The following is a 26,644-nucleotide window of genomic DNA, read 5'->3' as shown; positions in this document are numbered from 1 at the left end:
ACTGCATTTCTACGGCGCCTTTTATGGCCACAGGATGTTCCCAAGCACTTTACACTTACTGAAGGTGTTAGAATTCTTTGTTTCTTTAATAAACATTTTATTGAGGTATTTTTGGTATTATAACAACAACACAATAAACAATGTACATGAAACTATAAACATAGTGCAAAAGCCGTTTCCCCCCCTTACAGGTCCCACCTTTATTAACCCCTACTCTAAGCTAAACTAACCCCCCTCACCCCCTTCTGCTGACGATTAATTTTCCGTAAAGAAGTTGACGAACGGTTGCCACCTCCGGGTGAACCCTAACAGTGACCCTCTCAAGGTGAACTTGATTTTCTCCAAACAGAGAAAGCTAGCCATGTCCGATAGCCAGGTCTCCGACTTCGGGGCTTTGAGTCCCTCCAAGCTAATAGTATCCGTCTCCGGGCTACCAGGGAAGTAAAGGCCAGAACGTCTGCCTCTTTCTCCTCCTGGATTCCCGGGTCTCCCAATACCCCGAAAATCGCCACCTCTGGACTCAGCGCCACTCTTGCTTTTACCACCGTGGACATGACGTCGGCAAACCCCTGCCAGAATCCCCTAAGCTTCGGGCATGTCCAGAACACGTGGACATGGTTCGCCTGTCCTCCCACACATTCTGCACACCTGTCCTCCACCCCAAAGAATCTGCTGATCCAGGCCACTGACATGTCAGCCCAGTGAACAACCTTAAACTGTATCAGGCTGAGCCTGGCACATGTTGCGGATGCCTTGACTCTACTCAACCCGTCCGCCCATAGACCATCTTCTGTCTCTCCTCCCAGCTCCTCCTCCCGCTTGTGCTTCAGCTCCTCGGTCTGCGCCTCCTCAGACCCCACAAGTTCCTTGTAAATGTCCGAGACGCTCCCTGCTCCTACCCACCCTCTGGAAACTACCCTGTCCTGAATCCCGCTTAGTGGTAGGAGCGGGAAGGTTGACACCGGTTTACGTAGGAAGTCCCGAACCTGCATATACCTGAATTTGTTTCCCCTCGCCGACCCAAACTTCTCCTCCAACGCCCTCATACTCGGAAAGCTCACCTCTATAAACATATCCCCCATCCTCTCAATCCCTGCTCTCCGCCAAATCCGGAACCCCCTATCAATCTTCCCCGGGGCAAACCGGTGATTATCACAGATTGGGGCCCAGACCGATGCTCCCTCTGCTCCCACATGCTGCCTCCATTGCCCCCAGACTCTTGGGGCTGCCGCCACCACTGGACTGGTGGAGTACCGTGCCGGCGGGAATGGCAGAGGCGCAGTTACCAACGCCCCCAGACTGGTGCCCTTGCATGAAGCTGCCTCTATCCACACCCATGCCGACCCCTCCCCCACCACCCACTTCCTGATCATGGCTATATTCACCGCCCAGTAATAGTTACTAAAATTTGGCAGCGCCAGCCCGCCCTCTCCCCAACTCCACTCAAACATTACCTTCCTTACCCGTGGGGTCTTGCCCGCCCAAACAAAGCCAGAGATCACTTTGTTGACCCGTTTAAAAAAGGACCGCGGAATAAAGATGGGGAGACATTGAAATACAAACAGGAATCTCGGGAGGACCGTCATCTTCACCATTTGCACCCTCCCAGCCAGTGACAACAGAAGCACGTCCCATCTCCGAAAATCATTCTTCATTTGGTCTACTAGTCGGGCCAGATTTAATTTATGCAGCCGGTCCCATTCCCGCACCATTTGAATGCCTAGGTACCTAAAGCTTCCCCCTACTCATCTAAACGCCAATCACTTTTCCTGTCCCCTCGCCTGGACTACAAACATCTCACTTTTCCCCATATTTAGTTTATACCCTGAAAACCAGCCAAATTCCCCTAGAATCCTCATGATTTCTTCCATCCCCTCTATTGGGTCCGATACAAGGGGCTGGTTTAGCTCACTCGGCTAAATCGCTGGCTTTTAAAGCAGACCAAGCAGGCCAGCAGCACGGTTCGATTCCCGTACCAGCCTCCCCAGACAGGCGCCGGAATGTGGCGACTAGGGGCTTTTCACAGTAACTTCATAGAAGCCTACTTGTGACAATAAGCGATTTTCATTACATACAGAAGCAGGTCGTCTGCATAGAGCGAGACTCTGCTCCACCCTCAATCCCGGAGGACAAGATTTTGACCAGCAATTTGGCATCCACATTCAACAGAGATATCGGCCTGTAGGACCCACACAGCTCCGGGTTCTTTTCCCGCTTCAGAATCAGCGAAATCGTGGCCTGTGATATCGTTGGGGGCTGCACCCCTCTCTCCCTTGCCTCATTGAACATCCTCATCAACACCGGCCCCAATATCCCAGAGAACTTTTTATAAAACTCCACTGGGTACCCGTCCGGCCCCACGGCCTTTCCCGCCTGCATGGCCTTCAGACACTCCAATGTCTCTTCCAACCCGATCAGGGCCCCCAGCCATTCTACCAGCTCCCCGTCCACCTTTGGGAAATTTAGCCCCTCCAAGAAGTGCCTCATCCCCTCCGGCCCAGTAGGGGGTTCCGACCTATACAGCCTACTGTAGAAATCCCGAAACGCCTTATTCACCCCTGCTGAATCTCCAACCAGGTTCCCATTTCCGTCATTTACTTTCCCTATCTCCCTGGCTGCCTCCATCTTTTTAAGCTGCTGGGCAAGCATTCTGCTGGCCTTCTCTCCATACTCATAGATCGCCCACCTCACCTTTCTCAGCTGTTCCACCGCCCTCCCTGTGGTTAACAAGCTGAGCTCCATCTGTAGCCTCCGCCGTTCCCTTAAAAGCCCTGCCTCTGGGTCTCCGCATACCGCCTATCGATCTGTAGTATCTCCTTTACCAGTCGGTCTGTCTCTGCCCTGTCCACCTTCTCCTACGGGCCTGTATCGAGATCAGCTCCCCTCTGACCACCACATTCAGTGCTTCCCACACCACCGCTGCTGAAATTTCCCCCGTGTCGTTGATCTGCAGGTAGTTCTAAATACATTTCCTCAGCCGCTCGCACTCCCCTTCATCAGCCAAAAGTCGCACATCTAACCTCCAGTGTGGGCCCTAGTTACTGTCTTTACTAAGCTGCTGGTCAACCCAGTGCAGAGCATGGTCTGAGATTGTGATCGCCAAGTACCCCGTGTCTACCCGCCCTGCTCAAAATGAAGAAATTGATCCGGGAGTAGACTTTATGCACGTGTGAGTAGAAGGAGAACTCCTTCACCCTCAGCTGCCCAAATCTCCATGGATCCATCCCCCAATCTGCTCCATGAACCCTTTTAGATCCTTTGCCATTGCTGGCACCCTGCCCGTTTTCGAACTTGACCGGCCAATCCGGGGTCAATAACTGTGTTGAAGTCCCCTCCCATGACCAACTTGTGCAAGTCCAGGTCCAGAATCTTCCCCAGCATCCTCTTTATAAACTCCACATCATCCCAATTTGGCGCATACACATTTACTAATGCCACCTGCGCCCCCTCCAGTTTCCCACTGACCATAATGTACCGACCTCCCACATCCGAGTCTATTCTACCCACTTCAAACACTACCCGCTTATTGATCAGGATCGTGACCCCTCTAGTCTTTGAGTCTAGTCCCGAGTGAAAGACCTGACTGACCCAGCCTTTCCTCAATCTAATCTGGTCAGTTACTCTAAGGTGCGTCTCCTGCAACATCACCACGTCCGCCTTCAGTCCCCTAAGATGCGTGAACACCCGTGCCCTCTTGACCGGCCCATTTAACCCTCGAACATTCCAGGTGATCAGCCTAGTTGGGGGGCTCATTGCCCCCCCCACCCCCCTTCGCCGATCAGCCACCCCCATTTTTGGGCCCGCCTCCAGCCCATGCTCCACGCTTCCACTGGTCCGCATCCCGGCAGCCTCCGCCCCCAACCTCCTCTCTGTCCCTTAGCCCAAGTCCCTCCCTCATCAGCAGAACATTTACCCCCCCCTTCCCCAGTAACAACACTCTGTAACCCAACCCCTTTGATAAACCAAACATATGCATACCCCCCACTGTGCTTCCGTGAGCTAGCCTGCCCAGCTAGCTTGGTAGCCCCCATCCCTGGCGCCTGATAGTCTCCCACCTATTGTTCCCTCCCCACCCTCCCTCCGCTCATACAAACATACTCCAACATCAAACAATCCCCACACAATTGCCCGACCGAAAAACACCAAAATGTAAACAAGCACACCTCCATCCCCCAACAGTGCAAATGAAAACCTTAACTAACTCATCTTTGCCACTGGTCCCAAATCAATGCAAAAGGCATTACAAACACCTTCCACAAAACAAAACACAAGAAACTTTTTTAAAAAAAAGAACAGGAAAACAAAAAAAAACAAAATAAGAACGTTGCAGCAAAGTTTAAAAGTTCTCAGTCCACCACCAGTCATTTCCTTTTCATGAAGTCCAGCGCGTCCTCAGGCAGGTCAAAATAAAAGTGCTGTTCCTCGTGCGTGACCCAGAGACGGGCCGGATACAACAGTCCGAACTTCACCTTTTTCTTAAAAAGGATCGATCTGATTTGGTTGAAGCCTCCCCTTCTCCTGGCCACCTCCACACTCAGGTCTAGGTAGATCCGCAGGATACTGTTGTCCCACTTACAGCTCCGTGTCTGCTTGGCCCACTGTAGACTGCGTTCCTTATCCAAGTACCTGTGGCACTCACCACCATTGCCCTTGGGGGGTCTCCCATTCGCGGCTTCCTCCCGAGTGCTCTGCGAGCCCTGCCCACCTCCAAGGGTCGGGAGAATGCCCCATCCCCCAGCAGCTTCTCAAACATGTTCGCGATGTAGTGTCCACTCCTTCGGACCCCTCCGGTAGCCCAATGATCCTCAGGTTCTGCCAGCGGGACCTATTCTCTAGGTCCTCCACCTGCTCCAGGAGCTTCTACTGCTGGCCTCTCAGCATCCCCACCTCCAACTCCACCGCATTTTGATGTTCCTCCTGCTCAGCCAGCGCCTTCTCTACCTTCTGGATCGCCCGATCTTGGGTGTCCAATCTAAGCTTCAGCCGGTCAATCGACTCTTTTATCGGGTCCAAGCAGTCCTGTTTCTGCTTAGCAAAGCCTTCCTGAATAACTTGCATCAGCTGCTCCGTTGACCGCTGGGTCGACAAACCAGAGGTCGGGTCCTCCACCATGCTGTCTCCCGCTGCAGCTTCAGCCCATGCCTTCTGTCTTTCTGTTTCTGCCTTTACCAGCACTTCTAGTCCTTCTCTCCATGCACCGATGTGGGAATTCAGTACACAATTGCCTCTGTCTTCAGTTATATAGTTCAAGTCCGGTAGAAAATCGGGGTAAAAGGTCCAAAATTCCGACCAGAGCAGGAGCCACCAAATGTGCGACTTACTCCACCATAGCCGCCACCGAATTCAAATCAATAGTGACGGCCTGAATGCTATCGGGGGAAAACCTATGGCAGGGATTTTCCTTCCCTTCCACGGCGTGTTCTACATGGCGGGAGACGGCTTGCCAGTGGCAAGGCCTTCTGGTCCCGCCGTTGTCAAGAGGGTTTTCCGTTGAACACACCCACTCCGCCGTGAAACCGCAGCAGTGGGGGGTGGGGGGGGGTGGGGGTTGCTGTCGGCGGGACCGTCAGAACAGCCAGAAAATCCCACCCTATATTTTATGTTGGAGCGATGCTGCCTAAACGAAAGAAAGACCTCTGATAATGCACCTCAGTTTCAGTAACTGATCATGTGACCAAGTTGCCCCGGAGGTAAAAAAAAAATCTTAAAAAGGCGTCAACAAGTTAATTTTCTGGGAGTGGTTTTGTTGCAAAAAGGTTTAGTTCATTCATTTAGAACAGACTTGGGGCAGAGAACATCTGATTGAAAATGAAAATCGCTTACTGTCACGAGTAGGCTTCAATGAAGTTACTGTGAAAAGCCCCTAGTCGCCACATTCCGGCGCCTGTTCGGGGAGGCTGGTACGGGAATCGAACTGTGCTGCTGGCCTGCCTTGGTCTGCTTTAAAAGCCAGCGATTTAGCCCAGTGTGCTAAACCAGCCCCTCAAGCCGGATGTTTCAAGCAGGGCTTGGTTGAAATTCTGTATGGGTGGGTTCTGATCCAGGGTGGCTTTGTTCTACATAGATAGAATTTACAGTGCAGAAGGAGGCCATTCGGCCCATCGAGCCTGCACCGGCTCTTGGAAAGAGCACCCTACCCAAGGTCAACACCTCTACCCTATCCCCATAACTCAGTAACCCCACCCAACACTAAGGGCAATGTATCCTGGCCAAACCACCTAACAAAGAATCGCGCCCAATATTTAGCAGAGTTTCGATGAGGCTTTACCGTCGCAAGGGCAAGGCCTTGGGTCTGAACTCTCCTCTTGCATGACTCAAATGGGTTATCCTGACGTTCTGATTCAGGGTGGCTTTGTTCTGATTCAGGCTGGCTTTGTTCTGATCCAGGGTGGCTTTGTTCTGATCCAGGGTGGCTTTGTTCTGATCCAGGGTGGCTGTGTTCTGATCCAGGGTGGCTGTGTTCTGATCCAGGGCGGCTGTGTTCTGATCCAGGGTGGCTTTGTTCTGATCCAGGGTGGCTGTGTTCTGATCCAGGGTGGCTGTGTTCTGATCCAGGGTGGCTGTGTTCTGATCCAGGGTGGCTGTGTTCTGATCCAGGGTGGCTGTGTTCTGATCCAGGGTGGCTGTGTTCTGATCCAGGGTGGCTGTGTTCTGATCCAGGGTGGCTTTGTTCTGATCCAGGGCGGCTTTGTTCTGATCCAGGGTGGCTTTGCTCTGATCCAGGGTGGCTTTGCGACTGACTGAACAAACTATCTCCCGCTGAGGCCAGTCCTTTCTGGGTTTGCACAAAAAGACAATGGGCGCGATTCTCCCAGCCCCCCCCAGCCCCCCCCCCCCCCCCCCCCCCGGCCGGGCCAGAGAATTGCCGCAGCCGTGCCACGCCGCCCCGACGCCGGCGCGCGTTTCTCCGAGGTGCGGAGAATCGGCGCCATTTGCGCCGGTGTGTTTGGTGCGCCGCCGGTCATGGGCCGCTGTACGAGGCCGAGCCGCCAATTCTCCGGCCCGGATGGGCCGAGCGGCTGCGCGGAAAAGCAGAGTCCCGCCGGCGTCGTCCACACCTGGTCGCTGCGGGCGGGAACTCTGCGCGAAGGGTCGGGGGGGGGGGGGGGGGGCGGCCTGTGGGGGGTGAGGGGGGCTCCGATGGGGTCTGGCCCGCGATTGGGCTTCTCCCTCCCCCCAGACCCCCCAGAACCCCCGCGCCATGTTGCGTCGGGGCTGGCACATTCCGGAAAGCTACCGCGTATGCCCGGGTTGGCACGTCGCCAATGCACATGCGCAGGTTGGCGCTGCCCCCAGTGCGCGCCAGGAAGTGAGGCTGGAGCGGCGTGAACCGCTCCAACGCCGTGCTGGCCCACTGTGCGGGACAGAATCACTCGTGCCCGCGCCCGCTTCGCGCCGTCGTGTTCACGACGGCACAGTCGCTCTGTCCCGCGATCAGAGAATCCCGCCCAACATTTAGCAGAGTTTCGATGAGGCTTTTACCGTTGCACAGGCAAGGCCTTGGCTCTGAACTCTCCTCTTGCATGACTCAAATGGGTTATCCTGATGTTTCACAGGATGGGGCCTATTGGAAACCTGACAGTATGAAGCAACAAACAAAACACTACACATACAGACGACTGGAAATGACTTACAGAACCTCCAGGCTCCGCAGGGCTCGGAAAGCTCCTTCGTCAATGCAGGTAATTTGGTTTTTATCAAGCTGCCTGTTATAAGAGAGAGAAGGAACATTGAAGCAATGAAGTCATCAACATTCAGGCCACCAGCTCCTTACCTACATGTTTATCTTTGCTCGACTTTAATCTCCGGGGTGTGAACAAATCTATGAAATTTTCTCGCTATCCCTGATTCCCTGCTCTGTGAAAGGCTTTAGCTTTTAAAAAAAATATCTGTCCCACCAATTTTTCCGAATTCCTGTCGAAACCCTTCTCACCTGAAACCGAGAGTGGGGTCAGATAGACGAGAGGGCGAGAGGGACAGAAGGAGGCCGTGATTCCACCCCCACACCCCATCATACAGGGATAGAGTGAGAAATATGAGCAGAAGTTGGGAGATAAATATAGAATAGGAGGGTCAGATCGAAAATGGGAAAGATAGATGAAAGAGTTCGGAAAGAGATGGAGAGTGGGAGAGACAGAAAGGAGTGGGAGAGATAGCGGCACAGATATTGGGAGAGGTCAAGAGAAAAAAAGGTCACAGGCCTCGAGGACTGAACTTTCATTCCAGAGTTGGGCGCACAAAGTCAGGAGACTTCCTGGCACTGTAAAACCCAACTCCGGAAAAGGTGGCCCGGAGCTTGGGATTATTGTTCTGGGCACAATGGGTTTTATGGGAGGCGAGTGCCGGACAGTACGGAATTGCTGGAAAGTGCAGACCAGCCGGTATATTAGTTCAGAGGGATGATCCACTCCACGTTCTGTTTTTCTGGTATAAAGAACTTTGGGGATATATGGGCAATTAAGTAACATTTCTTATTAAAAGTTTGAGGACTGTTGAAAAGAAGCTGTTGGCCTTTATGGGCCGGATTTGTGTTTCCTGCAAACAGTGTCATTGGTTTGTGAACATTCGCTGATTGCACATGCCCAGAGGCCCTGGTGGCGGCCACCTTGTGTTGGCAGGAATTACGTTGGTGAAGAAAGAATAAAACAAGAAACAGTCCTGGAGCACCCACCCCTCACACCCCACACACTCCCCATTGCCCATTCAGGCTAATCTGTGCCATCTCATGTGCCTGCCTATATATAACCCATGGCCTTTCATAGGCTCCCCCCATGACCCTTTATATTCCCGATGCCAACTGAGTGCAATTCATGCCAACCCATACCCCCACCCTTTCCCGCTTACATTTTCCGTGCCAACTGATCCAGTTTCCATGATGGGGAGACCTCAGAAGTCCCACTTTAAAGACCTAATCAGCATTTGTCCCTGTGCAACAGTGCAACCAGTTTGTTCAAACATTTAAAGGGCAAGAGGTTTAAATACCTTCACAGTTTGACAGCTGCCTTTGATATCCCTCTGGCAGCTCCCTTGACAGTTCCTTTGAAAGCTCCCTTGATCATTGCACTGAGTGTATCCACTTTTTACACACAATCATGACTACTTTTAACAATCCCAGGGGGCGCTGTCCCTCTCCCAAAAGCGTGCAAGGACCATATCCAAAAAGGCATCTTACTTTTCTGGAGAACTTCAATCAGTTTAGGCTTTCTCCCACCCAGTCTAATGTGCGCAAGTTGTATTTACCAGCCCCTCCTTGCTAAAATCAGATCGGATTGAAGCTGGCTGCCCTTCAACACGTGCAAAGATTCGCCCGAACCTGTTCCCGCTACATGTGAAAATGGCGAGGGCCATGTTTAGAGAGGTGGGTCTTCCAGATTTGTCATTTTCACAAAGACAGAGCAGCTCGCTATCTGCGTGGAAGTTCAGATCTGACAGATTGTAAGAAATAAGGAGAGAGAGAAAGAGAGGGGGGAGACACAGCTACCCCCAACTCCAAAGGTTGGAGATAGGCAGAGTAACAGGAAGTGAAAAAAAGGGATAGAGCAAGAGACAGGTGGAGAGAGAGAGACACAGGAATCAGAGAGCTGGGGTAACCAGGGAGAAAGTGATGGAGACAAAGAAAGAAGGAAGTCGATGGCGAAGACAAAGAGGGAGGCAGTACCTACCCATTTTCTATTAAGGATGAACTCTCTGGACCGACAAACAATGGTATTTATTTTAAATTACTCTCATCGATTTAATCCTCCCACAACACGCAGCTGAGTCTATGATTACACTCGGGGTGGAAGGTAATCTCCCAACCAACCACGACTGACTCTTCTCACAGAAAAAGCATTGATTTGGAAAGGATAATGTTGGCATAGCAACTGTCCTGGGATCGGGCAAATTGGTCATATTTACCCCAATCACGAGGAATCAATTAATAATCTGCAAACAAAAGGGTTCAAATAAAATAGAAATAAAACATTTAAATTACATTGGGGATTGAGTCTCCAATGTATTTTAAATGTTTTATTTCTATTTGATTTGAACACTTCTGTTTGTAGATTATTGAAGAATTGGAGATGAGGAGAAAAGGCTGCGTAACTAGGTGGCTGGAGGGGGGGGGGGGGGGGGTGGAATCATGTGGCAACTTCCAGGAATCCAAACAAAGTTAGCATTGATCAGAAACTGAACTGGACCCAGACATAAAAATACTGTGGCTACCAGAGCTGGTCAGAGGCTGGGAATCCTGCGGTGAGTAACTCACCTCCTGACTCCCCAAAGCCTGTCCACCATCTACAATGAGCAAGTCAGGAGTGCGATGGAATATTCTCCACTTGCCTGGATGAGCGCAGCTCCAACAACACTCAAGAAGCTCGACACCATCCAGGACAAAGCAGCCCCGCTTGATTGGCGCCCCATCCACCACCTTAAGCATTCACTCCCTCCATCACCGATGCACTGTGACAACCGTGTGTACCAGCTACAAGATGCACTGCAGCAACTTGCCAAGGTTCCTTAGGCAGCACCTTCCAAATCCATGAGCTCTACATCTGGAAGGACAAGAGCAGCAAATACCTGGGAACCCCACCACCTGGAGGTTCCCCTCCAAGTCACTCACCACCCTGACTTGGAAATATATCACCGTTCCTTCACTGTCGCTGGGTCACAATACCTGGACCCCCCTCCCTAACAGCACAGTGGGTGTATCTACACTACATGGACTGCAGAGATTCAAGAAGGCAGCTCACCACCACCTTCTGAAGGGCAATTAGGGATGGGCAGCAAATCAGTTGACAAGCCTGGGCCTTTCTGAGAGGTAACAGTCTTTGGCTAGATGTCTGTGAATGAAATTGACAAATGACATTGTGTTTCACTGGAAAACAACACAAAGTGCTTCACTGAGACACGTTCAGCTCCACCACAAGGCCCAACTAGCAGATCCCTGATGGGATGGAATCTGCTTCCTGTAGTAATGGGGCAGGACAGGGCCCTTAGGGGTCAGGGCCGAAGAGAGAGAGAGAGGGGGAGTGAGAGAGCGCGAGGGAGAGGGAGAAGGCAATGTCAGTCGGCTTAAGAAGAGAAAGATGGAGATGTATTGTACTCACAAGTTCTTGATGTCAGTTGCTCCACGGAACGCCTTCCTGGGAATAGCCTGGATGAAATTCTCACTCAGATCCCTGTGAAAATATTAGATTCCATTTCACTCTGCGTTCTGAATAATCAATCACATTAATGGTTCCCGTTGTTAATCATAGAATCATAGAATCCCTACGGTGCAGAAGGAGGCCATTCGGCCCATCGAGTCTGCACCAACCCTCCAATCGAGCATTCTTCCTAGGTCCACTATCTCAACCACTCCACCCTATGCCCAGAACGCTGTAACCTCACCTGTCCATCCCTGGATACTATTCTGCAATTGATCATGGCCCATCCACCTAACTTGCACATCTTTGGATTGTGGGAGGAAACCGGAGCACCCGGAGGAAACCCACTTAGACACAGGGAGAATATGCAAACTCCACACAGTCGCCCAAGGCCAGAATTGAACCCGGGTCCCTGACTCTGTGAGGCAGCAGTGCTAACCACTGTTCCACCATGTCACCCTTCGCACACCATTTAAGGGGCTTTAAGCCATTGTCCCAGCATCTTCTCTGCTGCTCAGTAGGGTTACGTGTGGATAACGACACCACTTGACCCACTGTAATAATAATCTTTATTGTTGTCACAAGTAGGCTGACATTAACACTGCAATGAAGTTACTGTGAAAAGCCCCTAGTCGCCACATTCCGGCGCCTGTTCGGGTACACAGAGGGAGAATTCAGAATATTCAATTCACCTAACCTGCACATCTTTCGGGACTTGTGGGAGGAAACCGGAGCACCCGGAGGAAACCCACGCACACGCGGGGAGGACGTGCAGACTCCACACAGACACTGACCCAAACCGGGAATCGAACCTGGGACCCTGGCGTCGTGAAGCAACAGTGCTAACCACTGTGCTATCGTGCTGCCCCTAAGGATCTCAGGCTGGTAAATTACATCCCCCGAGGAGTGGGCTGACAGTGCCCCTCCCTCCCCCCGCCCATTCTGCACTGTGTGTTCTATGTTCTATGGTATGTGTGGTGATATGATTTGCATAGCTGTCTGCCATTGGTGCAGAACACCGGCTTACCATTGGCCCTGGTTGGTCATGTGCCTCCCGACCGATTGGTTGAGACCAGTCAGGTGACTGCTCTCCGATTTGTTGAGAGGCTGAGTTAACCACGCCTCCTTACCGAAGTATAAATAGTCGAAGCGCCCGGCGGTCGCCCATTTTATTGTAGACAACCGCAGGGCTAAGTTCTAGCTTATTAAAGCCTAACTTTTGTGAAGCAACTCGTCTCTCGTGCAATTGATGGCTCATCAGTATGTACATTCAGCTAGGTCGGCAGGGGTGCGGGCTGTCTTGAGTGGTACCTATCAGCTGGTGGAATTTAAATGCCAGTAATGAAATCCGGAATCGAAAACTATGGTCTCAGTATCGATTTTCGTAAAAACCCACCTGGTTCACCTTAGGGTGGGAATTCTTGCCTACACATGACCCCAGACCCACAGCAAGGTGGGGCACTGTTAACAGTCAACTATCGACTCAGTTCCAGAAGGCAGCTCCTCACCTCTTTCTCAAAGGGCAATTGCGAATGGGTAATAAACGCTGGCCTTGCCAGTGACCCTGATGTCCCAGGAATGAATGAAGGAAATCCTCCCGGAATATATCTGACTATACTTGGAGACACTATATTCTCAGAGCCCTTGGTCTTCCTGCTGTTAGTAAACATTTTGCACAAGTCTTGTACACATCCTCCTGGACACACTGGCCGTCAATGGAGAAGCTCCTGATTCTTTTTGTAATTAGCCAGTTATCACAGCCGGCCTGTTTAGCTCATCAACAATCTGCTCCTCCACGCTCACCTCACCTCCCCTCCACACCCACAGCAACAAACTGAGCCCCCCCCCCCCCCCCCCCCCCCCCCAGCAAAAGGGACAAGCTTTGAGATAAACAATCTGCAGCAATGATCTCGAGGACTGGATGCAAGTCAATATTCTAACAGATGACAGATGAGGTTCTGATCTGACAAGGCATTATGTGGAGATGGAGGGGGGAGGGACGCGGTGGAGGGGCTAGGCTACCCACTGGCTCGAGCAGGCTGTGTGGAAATTTCTGGAAGTCTGGTTTATTTAGTTTGCTAAATAAAAGGCCTGTTGCTTTAGGATTGGGAGACACTCGTTAATATTACTGCAGCTATTGGTGAATCTTCAGGAGCCGCAAAGCAAAGATTGCAATGCAAGCCGTGATCCCACCCACCCACCCAGCTTTTCACTGATCCCATACCTTCTCTGACCCCACCGACTCCCATCCTGTATCCCTGTCCTGATACAAACTCAAGGTGGATTCGGAACAGGCAAGGTTTGTTACTCAGTCATAGGCTGTGAGCGTAACTGGCTGGACCAGCATTTATTACCCTATTGCCCCTTGAGAAGGTGATGGTGAGATGCCTTCATGAACTGCTGCAGTCCCTGCGGATTAGCTCCCTGGGCCATTTCAAAGGGCAGCTAAGAGGCAACCACATTGTCGTGGGTCTGGAGTCACATGTAGGCCAGACCAGGTAAGGGCGGCAGATTTCCTTCCCCAAAGGGCATTCATGAACCAGATTTGGATTTGTTTATTGACACGTGTGCCAAGGTACAGTGAAAAGTATTTTTCTGCGAGCAGCTCGACAGATCATTTAACAAAGAACAAAGAACAAAGAAAAGTACAGCACAGGAACAGGCCCTTCGGCCCTTCAAGCCTGTGCCGACCATGCTGCCCGTCTAAACTAAAATCTTCTACACTTCCGGAAAGAACAAAGAAAAGTACATGAAAAGAAACAAAAATACATAATAGGGCAACACAAGGTACACAATGTAAATACATACACACCCGCATCGAGTGAAGCATACAGGGGTGTAGAATAATGGGTGACACAGTGGTTAGCACTGTTGCCTCACAGCACCAGGGTCCCAGGTTCGATTCCGGCTTGGGTCACTGTCTGTGTGGAGTCTGCACGTTCTCCCCTTGTCTGCGTGGGTTTCCTCCGGGTGCTCCGGTTTCCTCCCACAGTCCAAAGGGGTGCAGGATTAGTTGGATTGGCCATGATCAATTGCACCTTGGTGTCCAGGGAGGTGCAGGTTAGGTTATGGGGTTACAGTCGGTGCAGGCTTGATGGGCCGAATGGCCTCCTTCTACACTGTAGGGGTCCTATGGGGTTTGCCCGAAAATCCAACCCAAGAGTTTCACAGTCACCATTACTGACACTAGCACCTAACTCCAGATTTAATTACCGAACTGGATTTAAATTCCCTCGCTATCAGAGTAGGATTAGAAGGCATGTCTATGGATTTTTAGTTCAGGATTTTGGAATATTTATCCAGTAATGTAACCACTGTGCTAAAATACCCAACACTTGACCAGAATGAATTGGCCTCAGTTCCACAGGCTGTGAGGGAATGTCTGTAAACACCACTGCAGAAACAGACGGAGACAAGAATTCTTCCGGGGGAGCCTGACCGTGATCAAGGATCAAAGGCTTCAGAGAAGACAGAAGGCCCATTGGTCTTTAACTTTCCTCACGACTGCAGGTCAGAGTGGTGGAGAACCTTTGGTGCCCCCGCCCACCTCCCCACCCTACACACACCACTAACCTGTGACAAAGTAGGTGATCAAAGTAATCACCAAGTTGCCCAGTTGCCACCTCTGGCTTAGGGTCACAGAAGGGTTCCTGTAACCTAAGCAACTTGTGAACCAAGCAGAGAGCGTTCGCGAGCTATTGAGCCAGGCTAGAGATGGTGTTTCCACTAGTGAGAACCAAACAATTGGTCATAAACCACGCTGTTCCTCGCTGGCAAATCTAATGAGGAAATTCAGGAGCAGTTTCTTTACTCAGCGTGCAGTTAGAATCAGGGACCAGCTGCCTCACAGAGGAACTGAATCACAAAGTAGCACGGCAGAGTAGAGGCCATTCAGCCCATTGACCTGGCAACTGCTCACTTGAAGAGCAATCCAGCTGGGCCCACGCTCTCCACTCTTTCCCCATCGGGCGTGTATCTCATTTCCAATTGGATCTGTAGTCACGACCCAAACAGGGCAGCACAGCGGTTAGCACAGTTGCTTCACAGCTCCAGGGTCCCAGGTTCGATCCAGCTTGGGACAGTGTCTGTGCGGAGTCTGCACGTCCTCCCCGTGTGTCTGCGTGGGTTTCCTCCGGGTGCTCCGGTTTCCTCCCACAGTCCAAAGACGTGCAGGTTAGGTGGATTGGCCGTGCTAAATTGCCCTTAGTGTCCAAAATTGGCCTTAGTGTCCAAAAAAGCTGGGGTTATGGGGATAGGGCGGAGGTGTGGGGATAGGGTGGGTAGGGTGCTCTTTCCAAGGGCCGGTGCAGACTCAATGGGCCAAATGGCCTCCTTCTGCACTGTAAATTCTATGAACTCGGCCTCTAGCCACGAGGGAGTGCACTTGCTCTAATGTGAGAAAACACGTACATCTCCATCCCAATCGCATTCCTCAAAGAGTGTTTTATCTCTCAGAGGAAATCATTTCTTTGCTCTGTACTGGCTGCCTACAGATGTTCTTTCCCCAAAGTACTTTCAGTTCTCCAAGTCTGTCCTTGTAACGTGGAGCCCTACCTCCAGCCAGACCAGCCGAGTTTATCCGGCACTTTGTGTCTCAATTCCGGAAATCAGCCTGGTTGCTGATTCTTGAATTCTGATGCGGATAAGCACGATCTGGTACAGCATCCAGTTTGTAACATGATCACCGAGGGTTAAAACATCCTGCTCCTTTGCCATGTACAATTATCTTGACTGATGTGTACGCTGCACGCTCTCAGTGACTAGCCAATGGTCAGCCCGACACTTTATCTCTTCCAATCTGGTTAATGGAGGCCCAATCTTCACGTGTTTCCTATCGCACTGCTTCCCATCTCCCCGCATTAAAACCCATCTCGCATGCTTAGACCATTGAATAATTGGGTCAAATGCGCTCTGAATGAATCAGCTGTCAGAAGGGGATTTTACTGAACTTGCTGATGTAACAAATGGAAAGGTCTTGCATTCCTATAGCACCTTTCATAGCCTCAGGACATCCCAAGGATCTTAGAGCCAACAAAATGCTTTATTGAAGTGGTTCTCTTCCTCGTCCTCACCCTGTGGCTCAGGCCCACCTGCACCAGTGAGTTCCAACAAGCACATCGAGTGATGCATTCAAGGCGGAAACTAATTGGGTTTCCATGGTTGCCCATCTGTTGACGGGTAGGACGCCAGTTAACAAGGAAGAAAAAAATGTTGCAGCTGTCAAGACTACCTGGGGAGTGTGGGCGATGCACACCTCGCAACGCAGGAAATGGGGCTTAACGCTGTGCCTGAGAGGCTGCGCAGAAAAAGCCCAGTGTGCTAATCTCATCTGCAATGTTTACACTCCACAGGAACCACCTCCCCATCCTCTTCATCTAACTCCATCAGCCTCGCCTTCCCAGTCCTCTACATCCCTCGTCTCCCCTTAAAGGCACAGAAAGAGGGCAGCACGGTGGCACAGTGGTTAGCATTGCTGCCTACGGCGCTGAGGACCTGGGTCCGAATCCCGGCCCTGGGTCACTGTCCGTGTGGAGTTTGCACATTCTCCGCGTGGGTTTCGCCCCCACAACCCAAAGATGTGCAGGATAGGTGGATTGGCAACTCTAAATTGCCCCTTAATTGGAAAAAATAATTGGGTACTCTAAATTTATTTTTTAAAAAGGTACAGAAAGGATTTATTAATTCAGGACCGAGGGATTACAGTTACACGGATAGACCGGGAAAAGTTGGGAATCTTTTCCTTGGATGAGAGAGAAGGCTGAGAGGAAATTCGAAACCATGAAGGGTTCACACAGATTAAATAAAGAGTGAGTGTTCTGAATGGCTGAAGGGTTGACGCAGGTTTAAGGTGGCTGACCAAGGAACCAGAGGTGACAGAGGAAGATCTTTCTCTTTGAGCGCAGGTGCCAAGGATTGGGTATTCGCTGTGGTAGGGTTTTGTTTCTGTGGGATGTGGGCATCTGAGGCACAGCCAGCATTTCTTGCCAAATTAGGTTCATAGAATTTACAGTGCAGAAGGAGGCCATTGGGCCCATCGGGACTGCACCGGCCCTTGGAAAGAGCACCCCACTTAAGTCTACACTTCCAATCTATCCCCGTAACCCAGTAACCCCACCCAACCTTTTTGGACACTAAGGGCAATTTACCACGGCCAATTCACCTGACCTAACCAATGATGTGCAGGTTAGGTGGATTGGCCATGCTAAATTGCCCTTAGTGTCCAGAAAATGTTAAGTGGGGGTTACTGGGTTACGGGGATGGGGTAGATACGTAGGCTTCAGTAGGGTGCTCTTTGTAAGGGACTGTGTAGACTCGATGGGCTGAATGGCCTTCTCCACTGTAAATTCTATGATGATCTATGAACAGGGAGAACGTGCAAACTCCGCACAGTGACCCAAGCCGGGAATCCAACCTGGGACCCTGGAGCTGTGAAGCAACTGTGCTAACCACTGCGCTACCGTGCTGCCTCAAGTTCTAGGTGCCGCATTTCAGAACGGACGTGGGGACATTGGAGAGGGTGCAAGAAAGACACGTCAGGATGTTTTCAGGATGAGAGTTACGAGGGTGGATTGAGAAAGCTGGGGGAGTTTTCTGTGGAGAAGGTTAAAGGGTGATTTAACAAGAGATGTTGGGTCACCGTCTGTGCGGAGTCTGCACGTCCTCCCCGTGTCTGCGTGGGTTTCCTCCGGGAGCTCCGGTTTCCTCCCACAGTCCAAAGATGTGCGGGTTAGGTGGATTGGCCATGATAAATTACCCTTAGTGGCCAAAAAGGTTAGGAGGAGTTATTGGGATACGGGGATAGAGTGGAAGTGAGGGCTTAAGTGGGCCGGTGCAGACTCAATGGGCCGAATGGCCTCCTTCTGCATGTTCTATCTTCTATCTATCTCCCTTCTTGGAAAAGCCTCAGTCGGTTTCTCAGCCTCTGCCTACGGCCTGAATGATGGTGAATGTTTCTCCACAGGCTGTCCGCCATCTTGGCCATGGGTGTGGACACAGCCAGTCCTGTCAGGATAGTGATGAAGCTTCCATACTGTGGGAGCTCAGAGATCAGGCTGCTGGAGTACTGATCCGGTGGCACGGACTAACATCCCGAAGATCGTGGGTTCAATTCCCACCATTAATTATTGAGGATTTCAATTCAGTTTGGAAAATCTCTGGGAATAAAAAGCTGGTGTTGAAACAAGCGGCCACGAAGCTGCCAGGTTGTTGTCCAATCTCAGCGGTTGCTGCCTGCTGCCCTTACCTGGCCTCGACCCCCTTTCAGGCAGAGAGGTCCTGAGCCCCACTTCGCTCTGGGCGAGAAACCTTTTCCTCATCTCCCCTCTGATATTTCCACCAATCATTTTAAATCTATGCCTCCCGGTCTCTGCTGAGGTACATCACCCCCTTTCGCACCCACTCTAACCAGTCCTCCTCACAGTTTCCGACATCCCAATCAAATCTGCCCTCAGCCTCCTCTGGTCCAAGGAGAACAACCCCAGCCCTGTCCAATCTTCCCTCAGAGCTGCCATTCTCCTGCCCTGGCAACACCATCACTAACCTCCTCTGCACGCTCTCCAATGCAATTCCATCCTCTCTGTAATGAGCTGACCGGATCTGGACACAGGGAACCCAAATTGTGGTCTAACCCGTGTTTTACATCTTTCCAGAACAACCTCCCCGCTCTTATATTCTACACCTCAGCTAATTAATGAAAGACGTCCCGATGCCTCCTTGACCACTTTAACAACCTGACCTGCACCTTCTCTGTGGACATTCACTCCAAGGTCACTCATTCTCTCTCCCCCCCCCCCCCCCCTCTCAGTATCCGTCCATTTAACCCTTTGCCTAGTTTGACCTTCCCAGATGCCCTCACCTCTCTGGGTTGAATCCCATTTTTCTGCCCCCTGACCAGTCCATTGATATTTTCCTGCAGTCTATAGCGAGCCCACCGCACGGCCAATGTTTGTGCCATCTGCAAACTCCTCAATGATTCCCTTATAACTACATCCAAATCATTAATAACCACCACCAAAAACAGGGGACCCAGTACTGAGCCCCGCCGAACCCCACTGGAATCGACGTTCCAGACACAGAAACACCCATCAACAATTACCCTGTCTTTCCTGCCACGGGACCAATTCTGTATCCACCTTTCGACATTCCCCTGGATCCTGTGGTCTTTTATTTGTTTTGATCAGTCTGCCACGGGGGAACTTGTCAAAAGCCTTGCTAAAATCCATGTAGACCACATCGACTACACTGCCCTTATCAATCCTCTTTGTCAATTCCTCCAAAAAGTCAAACAAGTTAGTCAGGCAAGATCTTTGGGTGTTAACAAGCAGCCACCAATCTAGGAACGTCCCTGGCCACCACGAATTGACCCCTGAACGACCTCAGTTGTTGGTCTTTGATGTCTTTAAGCGAGAGGGCCACGTTACACCCAACTTCAGCTTGAGGACAGAATAAAACATTGTGGTAAACCCTCCTGATAATAAAGATTGCCCGATACACGGTGAGCAATGCCAAGGCAGCTCCGCCAGTCACATCCATATTATTTATGGCCTGACATCAGTAACTTTGTCAATGAATCGTTCTCTTTGATTGTTCAATTGTACATTGTCCTGGGTGGACCTAGCCACCGTATACACATCACTATCTCTGCTGTGCCTTGCTATTATATTCATTCCTTCAGGCGGAACCTTCTTATCTTGTTACGATATGTACTTTGCATGTCTTTACACACACACACACACACAAGATGCAATCATTGGCTCTTGTTCCCTCGACTGAAAACTTCTCAGCAAATGACTACATTGGAACGACCCGCCAGCAGCCACGGCCAGCCAGCGCTGACGCTCGGGATCGGCTCTACCTTATGGAGGGGGTTTCTCCTTAGTCCTCCTGACAATGGATGTTCAACCCCACCCAACAACAACCCGCATTTATATAGAATCTTCAATGCAGTAAAAGGTCAAAAGGTCCGTCACAGGAATGAATGCCAAACACAATCTGACTCTGAGTTGCATTGCAGAATTGTTACAGTGCAGGAGGAGGCCGTTTGACCCCCCCCCCCCCCCCCCCCCCCCCGGGGGAGGGGGCGGCGGGAGGGGAATTTCCAACCCCCGTACTCTGTCAAAGAGAACGGCCCAAAATCTGGAGAGAATCGAGAAATGCAATTCTCTCCGGAGATATGTGCCTGGGCTGTACACAGAACAATATTTTACACTGTACCTCGGTACATGTGACAATAAACAAATCCAATTCAAATTCAATTAATTCAATTCAATTTGAACAAACGTGGACACAATATTAGCCCAGGCTGCAGGATCATTCGTCCTGTACAAAACCACTACGTCACCCTACCTGACCCCACTTCCCTTTCCTAGACAGGGCTGCTGGGTGCTGAGGTCAGGTTTGATAACCCAATCACAGCACAGACTCAGGATCTAAAGCTGTGAACATTACACGCCCAGGTTCAGTTTGACATACGAGCTGTCGGGGTCTTCAACACGTTTTACAGGCCTGTCAGCTGCCATGGTTATTAAAGCTGCCATGGATACTGTTTGAACAACGAGCAGGGGAGTCCGCGTGGTGCCCTGAGCCAGCGAGAACATCCCACACACACAGGGGAGTGGAAATTCGGAACTCTCGGCCTCGAATATCTCCTGAGGCCGAGGGGGGATGGGGGGGGGGGGGGGGGGGGGGGGGGGGGGGGGGGGGGGAGATAGAGTTATGAATGGAGAGGGAATTTAAATTTCCAGAACCAGCGGACAGATCGAGATTAGCAACGATCTAATTGAATGGTGAAATGAGTTAAAGGGGCTGAATGGCCTTCTTCTGTTCCGATGGAACATTCCTCCCTCAATGCAAACTCTATTAAAAACAGGTCATTTGTAGATGCGGCACGGTGGTGCAACGGTTAGCACTGCTGCCTCGCGGCGCCGCGGACCCGTGTTCGATCCCGGGTCACTGTCCGTGAGGAGTTTGCACATTCTCCCCGTGCCTGCGTGGGCCTCACCCCCACAACCCAAAACCCAAAGATATGCAGGCGAGGTGGATTGGCCAGGCTAAATTGCCCCTTATTTGGAAAAGAAAAAATAAATAACTGTTTGAAAACAGGACGTTCGTGGAAGGCAGTGACCCAGGAAGAGGTTCAGGGATGAAGCATCAGGAGAGAATGAGCCAAGGACATACCTTCAGGCACAGCACGCATGACATGATCTGGATATTGCTGTTTGTGGGAGCTTGCTGTGTACTATTTGGCTGCTGAGCTTTCTACATCACAACAGTGATCACACTTCAAAAATATTTTGGCGGTAATGCGCTTTGGGATGTGAAAGGTGTTCTCGCAATTCAAGCTGTAGTGTTTCGTACAAAGATACAAAGCGCAGTACAGCACAGGAACAGGGCCTTCGACCCAAGCCTGTGCTGTCAATGATGCCTCTCCAAACTAAAACCTTCTGCAATTCCGGGCTCCGTATCCCTCCATTCCCATCCTAATCATGTATTCGGCAAGATGCCCCTTAAACGCCACTATCATCCCTGCTTTCACCACCTCCTCCGGCAGCAAGTTCCAGGCACCCACTACCCTCTGTGTAAGAAACGTGCATCGCACATCTCCTCTAAACTTTCCCCCTCGCACCTTAAAACTCTGTCCCCTATATCTTTTGGGTTTTTTCTGGGCCTTGATCACCTCACCTTTTTTTCCTGCCCATTTCTCCATCTGCTTGAATGTCTCACTCTCCAAACTGTGGGCACAGGTTCATGCCGAGGGCTTCCCATGGCAGCTGGTGAGCCAATAAGAGTCCTCGTTGTTATGTTATGCTATTTGAGTAACATATGTCGCTACTAACTGTAGATGATGTTGAAGAATACTCCAGTGCTCGAAGTAAGTTGAAAGTATTTATTTAGTGATGACAAAACCAATAAATGAGTTTGACACTCTGCTGATCTAACTCGAGCAACACAGTAAACTTGACTAGCTGTACAAACCGTCTCGAAGGCACATGTGGTGGCTTGACTGAGATCTCTGCTACACTGGTGTTGTTCCTCCAGTCTCTGCTGGGAGTGAGAGCTTGTGTGAGCTGTGGTTTTATAGTGGCCGTGTAATGCTGCCCTCTAGTGGCCAAGCCACAGCTGGGTGTTCTGATCAACCCTTTAGTCACATGTCTGTCTCCATATCATTACACTCATTGCCTCTTTTCACAAATGCTAAGTGCCAACCAGGCACTTGACTGGCCAGTGCAGGCCTTTCCCCTGACCAATGGCCCCACCGAGAGCTGCCGGCCACTGAGAGGCCAGCAGCTTTCCGCAGCCCGTCTGCTCCACTGGGAGTGCGGTGGCAGATGCTGGTAATGCACCCACCAGAGGTCCAACGAGGCTAACAGTGAGTGAGGGTGGGTCACAGGAGGAGGGGAGGAGGCAAGGGCAGTCTCCCCCATTGGCTGCCTCGCCTGCCCTGGTGGAATACCAGTGGACCCGGCCTGAGACTTTAAGTAGCGTGAATTTTCCACGAAAACACGCGCCTCAGCTTCTCGCTCCTGACAAGGGGGAGCTGCTTTTAAACCCTCCCCCAGCACTCACTCCCAGTCAACACACAAGCACGGTAGCGCGCAGTCCTGCTCCTCGCTTTGGGGATGCTGACCTGGCTGGGCGTCTTGACGCCCTGCATGAGCATCAGCAATGGTGCCTGGGAGGCGGTGGCACTGGCTGGCAGTGCGGGCAGCATTGCCTGGTCGACCGCCACCCAACGTCAGAGGAAGGCCAACAACCTCCACTGAGCTGCAAGGGTGAGTTACCACCTCTCTCCAGGCATCAGTTCCGCCTGCCACCCCTCAAATTCCCAAACCCACCCCCCACCCCACATCCGATCTTCATGCTTGTTCCTCCGAACTCCCTGGCACCCACCAACACAACCCTGTCATGTCCAGGTACAGTGCCCACACATACCGCCCGCTATAGACCTCCCTGGCTCACAAAGCCCACACTTTACCCCACTGGAGAGGATAGCCCATAATAAGCAGGAAAGGGTTAAGACTTGGGTGGGGGGGGGGGGGGTACCAGAAATCAGAGACCTCACCCCCCGATGAGGAACGGGCCCTGGAGATCGTGGGGTTGACCTCGGAGAGAGCTGTCACCCGCAGCACGGTTGGCCTGTGCCATAGAGGTGACGATCCACTACCCCTTCACCCAGGTGTCCTGCCCCAAGTGAGTTGTTCATCTCAGACAAAATGATCCTTTCCTCTCACTGACCACATGTCCATTCTCTCGCAGGATCTCCGTCTTTTGGGGCAGGTTCATCCGCAGTCGCCCCCTCCACCCCCAACTCCCCCGGGACCGGAGCGACCACCTCGGAGGAGAGCTCTGAGGAGATCACCATCCAGACGTCGCAGCCATCACCCCCACCCTCCCCCAGCGCAGACACGCACCTCGGTGGGCGGTATTCGTGAAGAGGCTTCTGGGGCACAATCTGGTGAGCACCTCACAGTTGCACATCAAGTAGAGGTAGGAACATCCCAGGGAGTCAGCAGTTGGAGATCTACTGGATCCCAGGATTCAGCTGGTCCCAGTCTGATGTCGAGCCTTTGGTCAAGGTTATCCCAGAGCTGAAGAAGATGCTGGGACACGGCAAGAGGGGGTGTCAACGACATTCCAGCGAGTGCATAGCCGACTGGAGGAGTCCCAAAGGGTGACGGACAAAGACTCATCCATGAGTGGTGGGCGAGGATGTGGGCCTCCCTGTTACTCCGGATATGTTGGACCATTGCCGCCATCTGTCCTCCACCCTCCAGGTCCTCCTGCGCCTCCTCCCCGGGGGCTCATCCACCATCCCCTCCTGGTCCGGCTCCGCTTCCTGCATGTCCCTCCTACTCCCACCTTGTCTCCTTGCTGCAGTGCCAGGTTGTGGAGGGCACAGCAGATGACCACAAGGCGGGAGACCCTCTGGGGGATACTGCAGTGCACCACCAGAGCGGGCGAAATATCGGAACCACATTTTGAGCAGTCTGATGCCCCGCTCAATGATAGCACAGGTAGCAGAATGGGCCTCGTTATATCGGCTCTTCACATTGGTCTCCACCTGCACTGGCATCATCAGGCAGGACCTCAGTGGTGCCCGTTACCCCCCCCCCCCCCCCCCCCCCACCCCACCCCAGGGATCTCAAGTGCCCCAGGATGTCGCTGTCATGCATGTTCCCTGGGAAGCGGGCACATATATTTATGATTGGGAGGCGGTGGTCGCACACGAATTGAACATTCAGGGAGTGGGACCACTTCCTGTTAATGAAGGGCATACCCTGATGCCCCAGTGCACGCAAGGCGACATGCGTGCCATCAATTACCCCCTGGGGCATCCCAGCGATGGTGGACAATCCTGTTGCCCGGGCATCTTGGTGGGCATGGTCCAGCTCAAAGGGGATATAGTTCGCTGCCCGGACATACAGGGCATCTGTGACCTCACGGATACATTAGTGGGCTGGCTGTAGTTTGTGAAATGTCGCACAAATCCACGCTCGAGCCCAGGAATGAACCAGTGGAATAAATGTTCAGGGGGGGCAGTGACCTTCCCAGCCACTGGGAGTGGGTGTCCTCCTCCTCCACGGGGTGCCAAGCCCACGAGGGGCACTGTCTCTTTGTTGAGACGGGGTCTCCTGTGGCACATGGAGGGGCTGGTTTAGCTCACTCGGCTAAATCGCTGGCTTTTAAAGCAGACCAAGCAGGCCAGCAGCACGGTTCGATTCCCGTACCAGCCTCCCCGGACAGGCGCCGGAATGTGGCGACTAGGGGCTTTTCACAGTAACTTCATTGAAGCCTACTCGTGACAATAAGCGATTTTCATTCATTTCATTTCACATGCTGTCCGTCATCTCCTCCAAGACCAAAAACAGCCGTACACCTTGGGCCATCGTTGGCGCCCCCCTGGATTCCTCCTTGGCCTGGTGTGCGGTGATTCTTCAAGGTGTGTGGTGGTCCCCTACACCTGGGGTGCCACCTCCAGTCTGTGACACCTTCTCGGAGAACGAATACCTTCTCCGGCATCTGGCCACCTGGGCTGCGACCAGTACCGTGAGGGCAGCCTCCGTGGGACCAACACCACCATCCATTTTGGTATCTGTGAGGAACTGGGGAAGGAAAGAGACCAACAATTATTTCAGGCTTTCACCCGGGGACCCTCAAATCCCCAAGCTTCCCGAGCCTGACATGACCCGCCTTCTCTTAGAGTGCCACCCAGCGAGCCAGTTGTGCTGGCAAACCTCGCTCTGCAACACTCACCCCCGGCCAGATCAGGAGCCCTGAGACCCCGGCCGGGAACATTAGGGAGACCGTGCTGGAGACCTTCCACACGCTCAGCCTCTGGTCACGAGGATATCCCCAGTGCTGAGCCCAGCTCGCGAGTGTTTGATTGTTGGCTGCTCCCTCGATGGTGCTGACGCTCCGAGAGGCCAGGCAAAGTGTTCAGGTTTCAAAGTTTGATTGAAATGCGAGGAACTCATCACCCTCTGAGACACGGCACCTGTACCCACGAGAAGCCACTTGAGAATATTTTGTTTATTAACGATCAACAGGTTCCTCAACAGAATTGGAGGATAAGCCTGAGAGTGTGTTACCATGTCCAGAACTTGGTCGTAGAAATGATCTGTCCATCGCTGTGTGACTTGTTCCCCGTATCAGAGCCATTCTCCATCCAGGAGCCGCAGCTATGCAGGCCCCTCCCACACGGCCCAATCTCACCGCAACCAAATCCTGGCATCCACATATTCCACTGGCGCTCAAGGTTCAGCTGAACATCCCTGACGTCCAGCGTGTTTAACCCGCGGTGACGTGCCAGTTACACGCAGCACTCACCACACCAGCAACAAAAGGATCAGCAATCTGCACAAGCATTTCTTCAACACCATCATCAGGTGTCCCGTTTGGATCAATGTCACACACTAGGTCCAGCAGTGTCTTCTAGCTTCAAACCAGATTGCCCTCTGCACTCACATGCCACCCCCCCCCCCCTCCCCCCCACCCACCCCTCCCCAGGACCCAGGTATCTTAGAAAAAAATTCCATCTTTCCGGCTACAGAAAAGGGAGGAAGCAGCAACAGCCGCCTCCAGGCATCTGCAGCCACCAACAGGAGCAAGCAGCAGACACAGCTGGGAAGCTCTCTCATAACTAACAAGGCCAATTCCTCATGAGCAATAGCCTTCAGCTGTGAAGCTAGAGGCTGCTCCCAGTCAAAGGGAGTTAAAGTGACCTTCAGCATAGAACCAAGAACCACAAAAACCGCTGACCGCACAACCCCCGCCCCCCCCCCCCCCCCCCTCCCCCTCCCGGGCACTGGGGCAGCAGCTCTGGTGCCCTTGAGCTGCGGGCCGGGAAATGGAAATGGCTGCTCACCGCCTCAGATCCCCCTCAGCCGCCATCGCGCCAGCTTCACGTCTTTAATGAGTTCTAAACGACGGCCGCATGACTTCAATGGAAGTGAATGCAAATTGGGGTCAGGGATACGCCTGCCATATTTGGGCGTGCTAGAGGACTCGTCATCGGGAGC

At 52.0% G+C, this 26,644-nt stretch overlaps 1 protein-coding gene across 1 annotated transcript in view; it reads right to left on the bottom strand.

Moving 5' to 3' along the window:
- LOC119979682 (slit homolog 1 protein-like) overlaps positions 1 to 26,644 on the bottom strand; it is a 266,812-nt gene that overhangs the window by 137,350 nt on the left and 102,818 nt on the right. Inside the window, exons 5-6 of the mRNA XM_038822220.1 lie at positions 11,088 to 11,159; positions 7,635 to 7,706 (exon numbers count right to left, since the gene is read on the bottom strand). Coding sequence (XP_038678148.1) covers positions 7,635 to 7,706; positions 11,088 to 11,159 — 144 coding nt within the window. The remainder of the gene's footprint in view (positions 1 to 7,634; positions 7,707 to 11,087; positions 11,160 to 26,644) is intronic.

The sequence above is a fragment of the Scyliorhinus canicula genome, chromosome 16 (genome assembly GCF_902713615.1).
Source record: "Scyliorhinus canicula chromosome 16, sScyCan1.1, whole genome shotgun sequence".
NCBI lineage: Eukaryota > Metazoa > Chordata > Chondrichthyes > Carcharhiniformes > Scyliorhinidae > Scyliorhinus > Scyliorhinus canicula.
The sequence above is the reverse complement of the archived record's forward strand: the minus strand, read 5'-3'. Positions and strand labels throughout refer to the sequence as shown.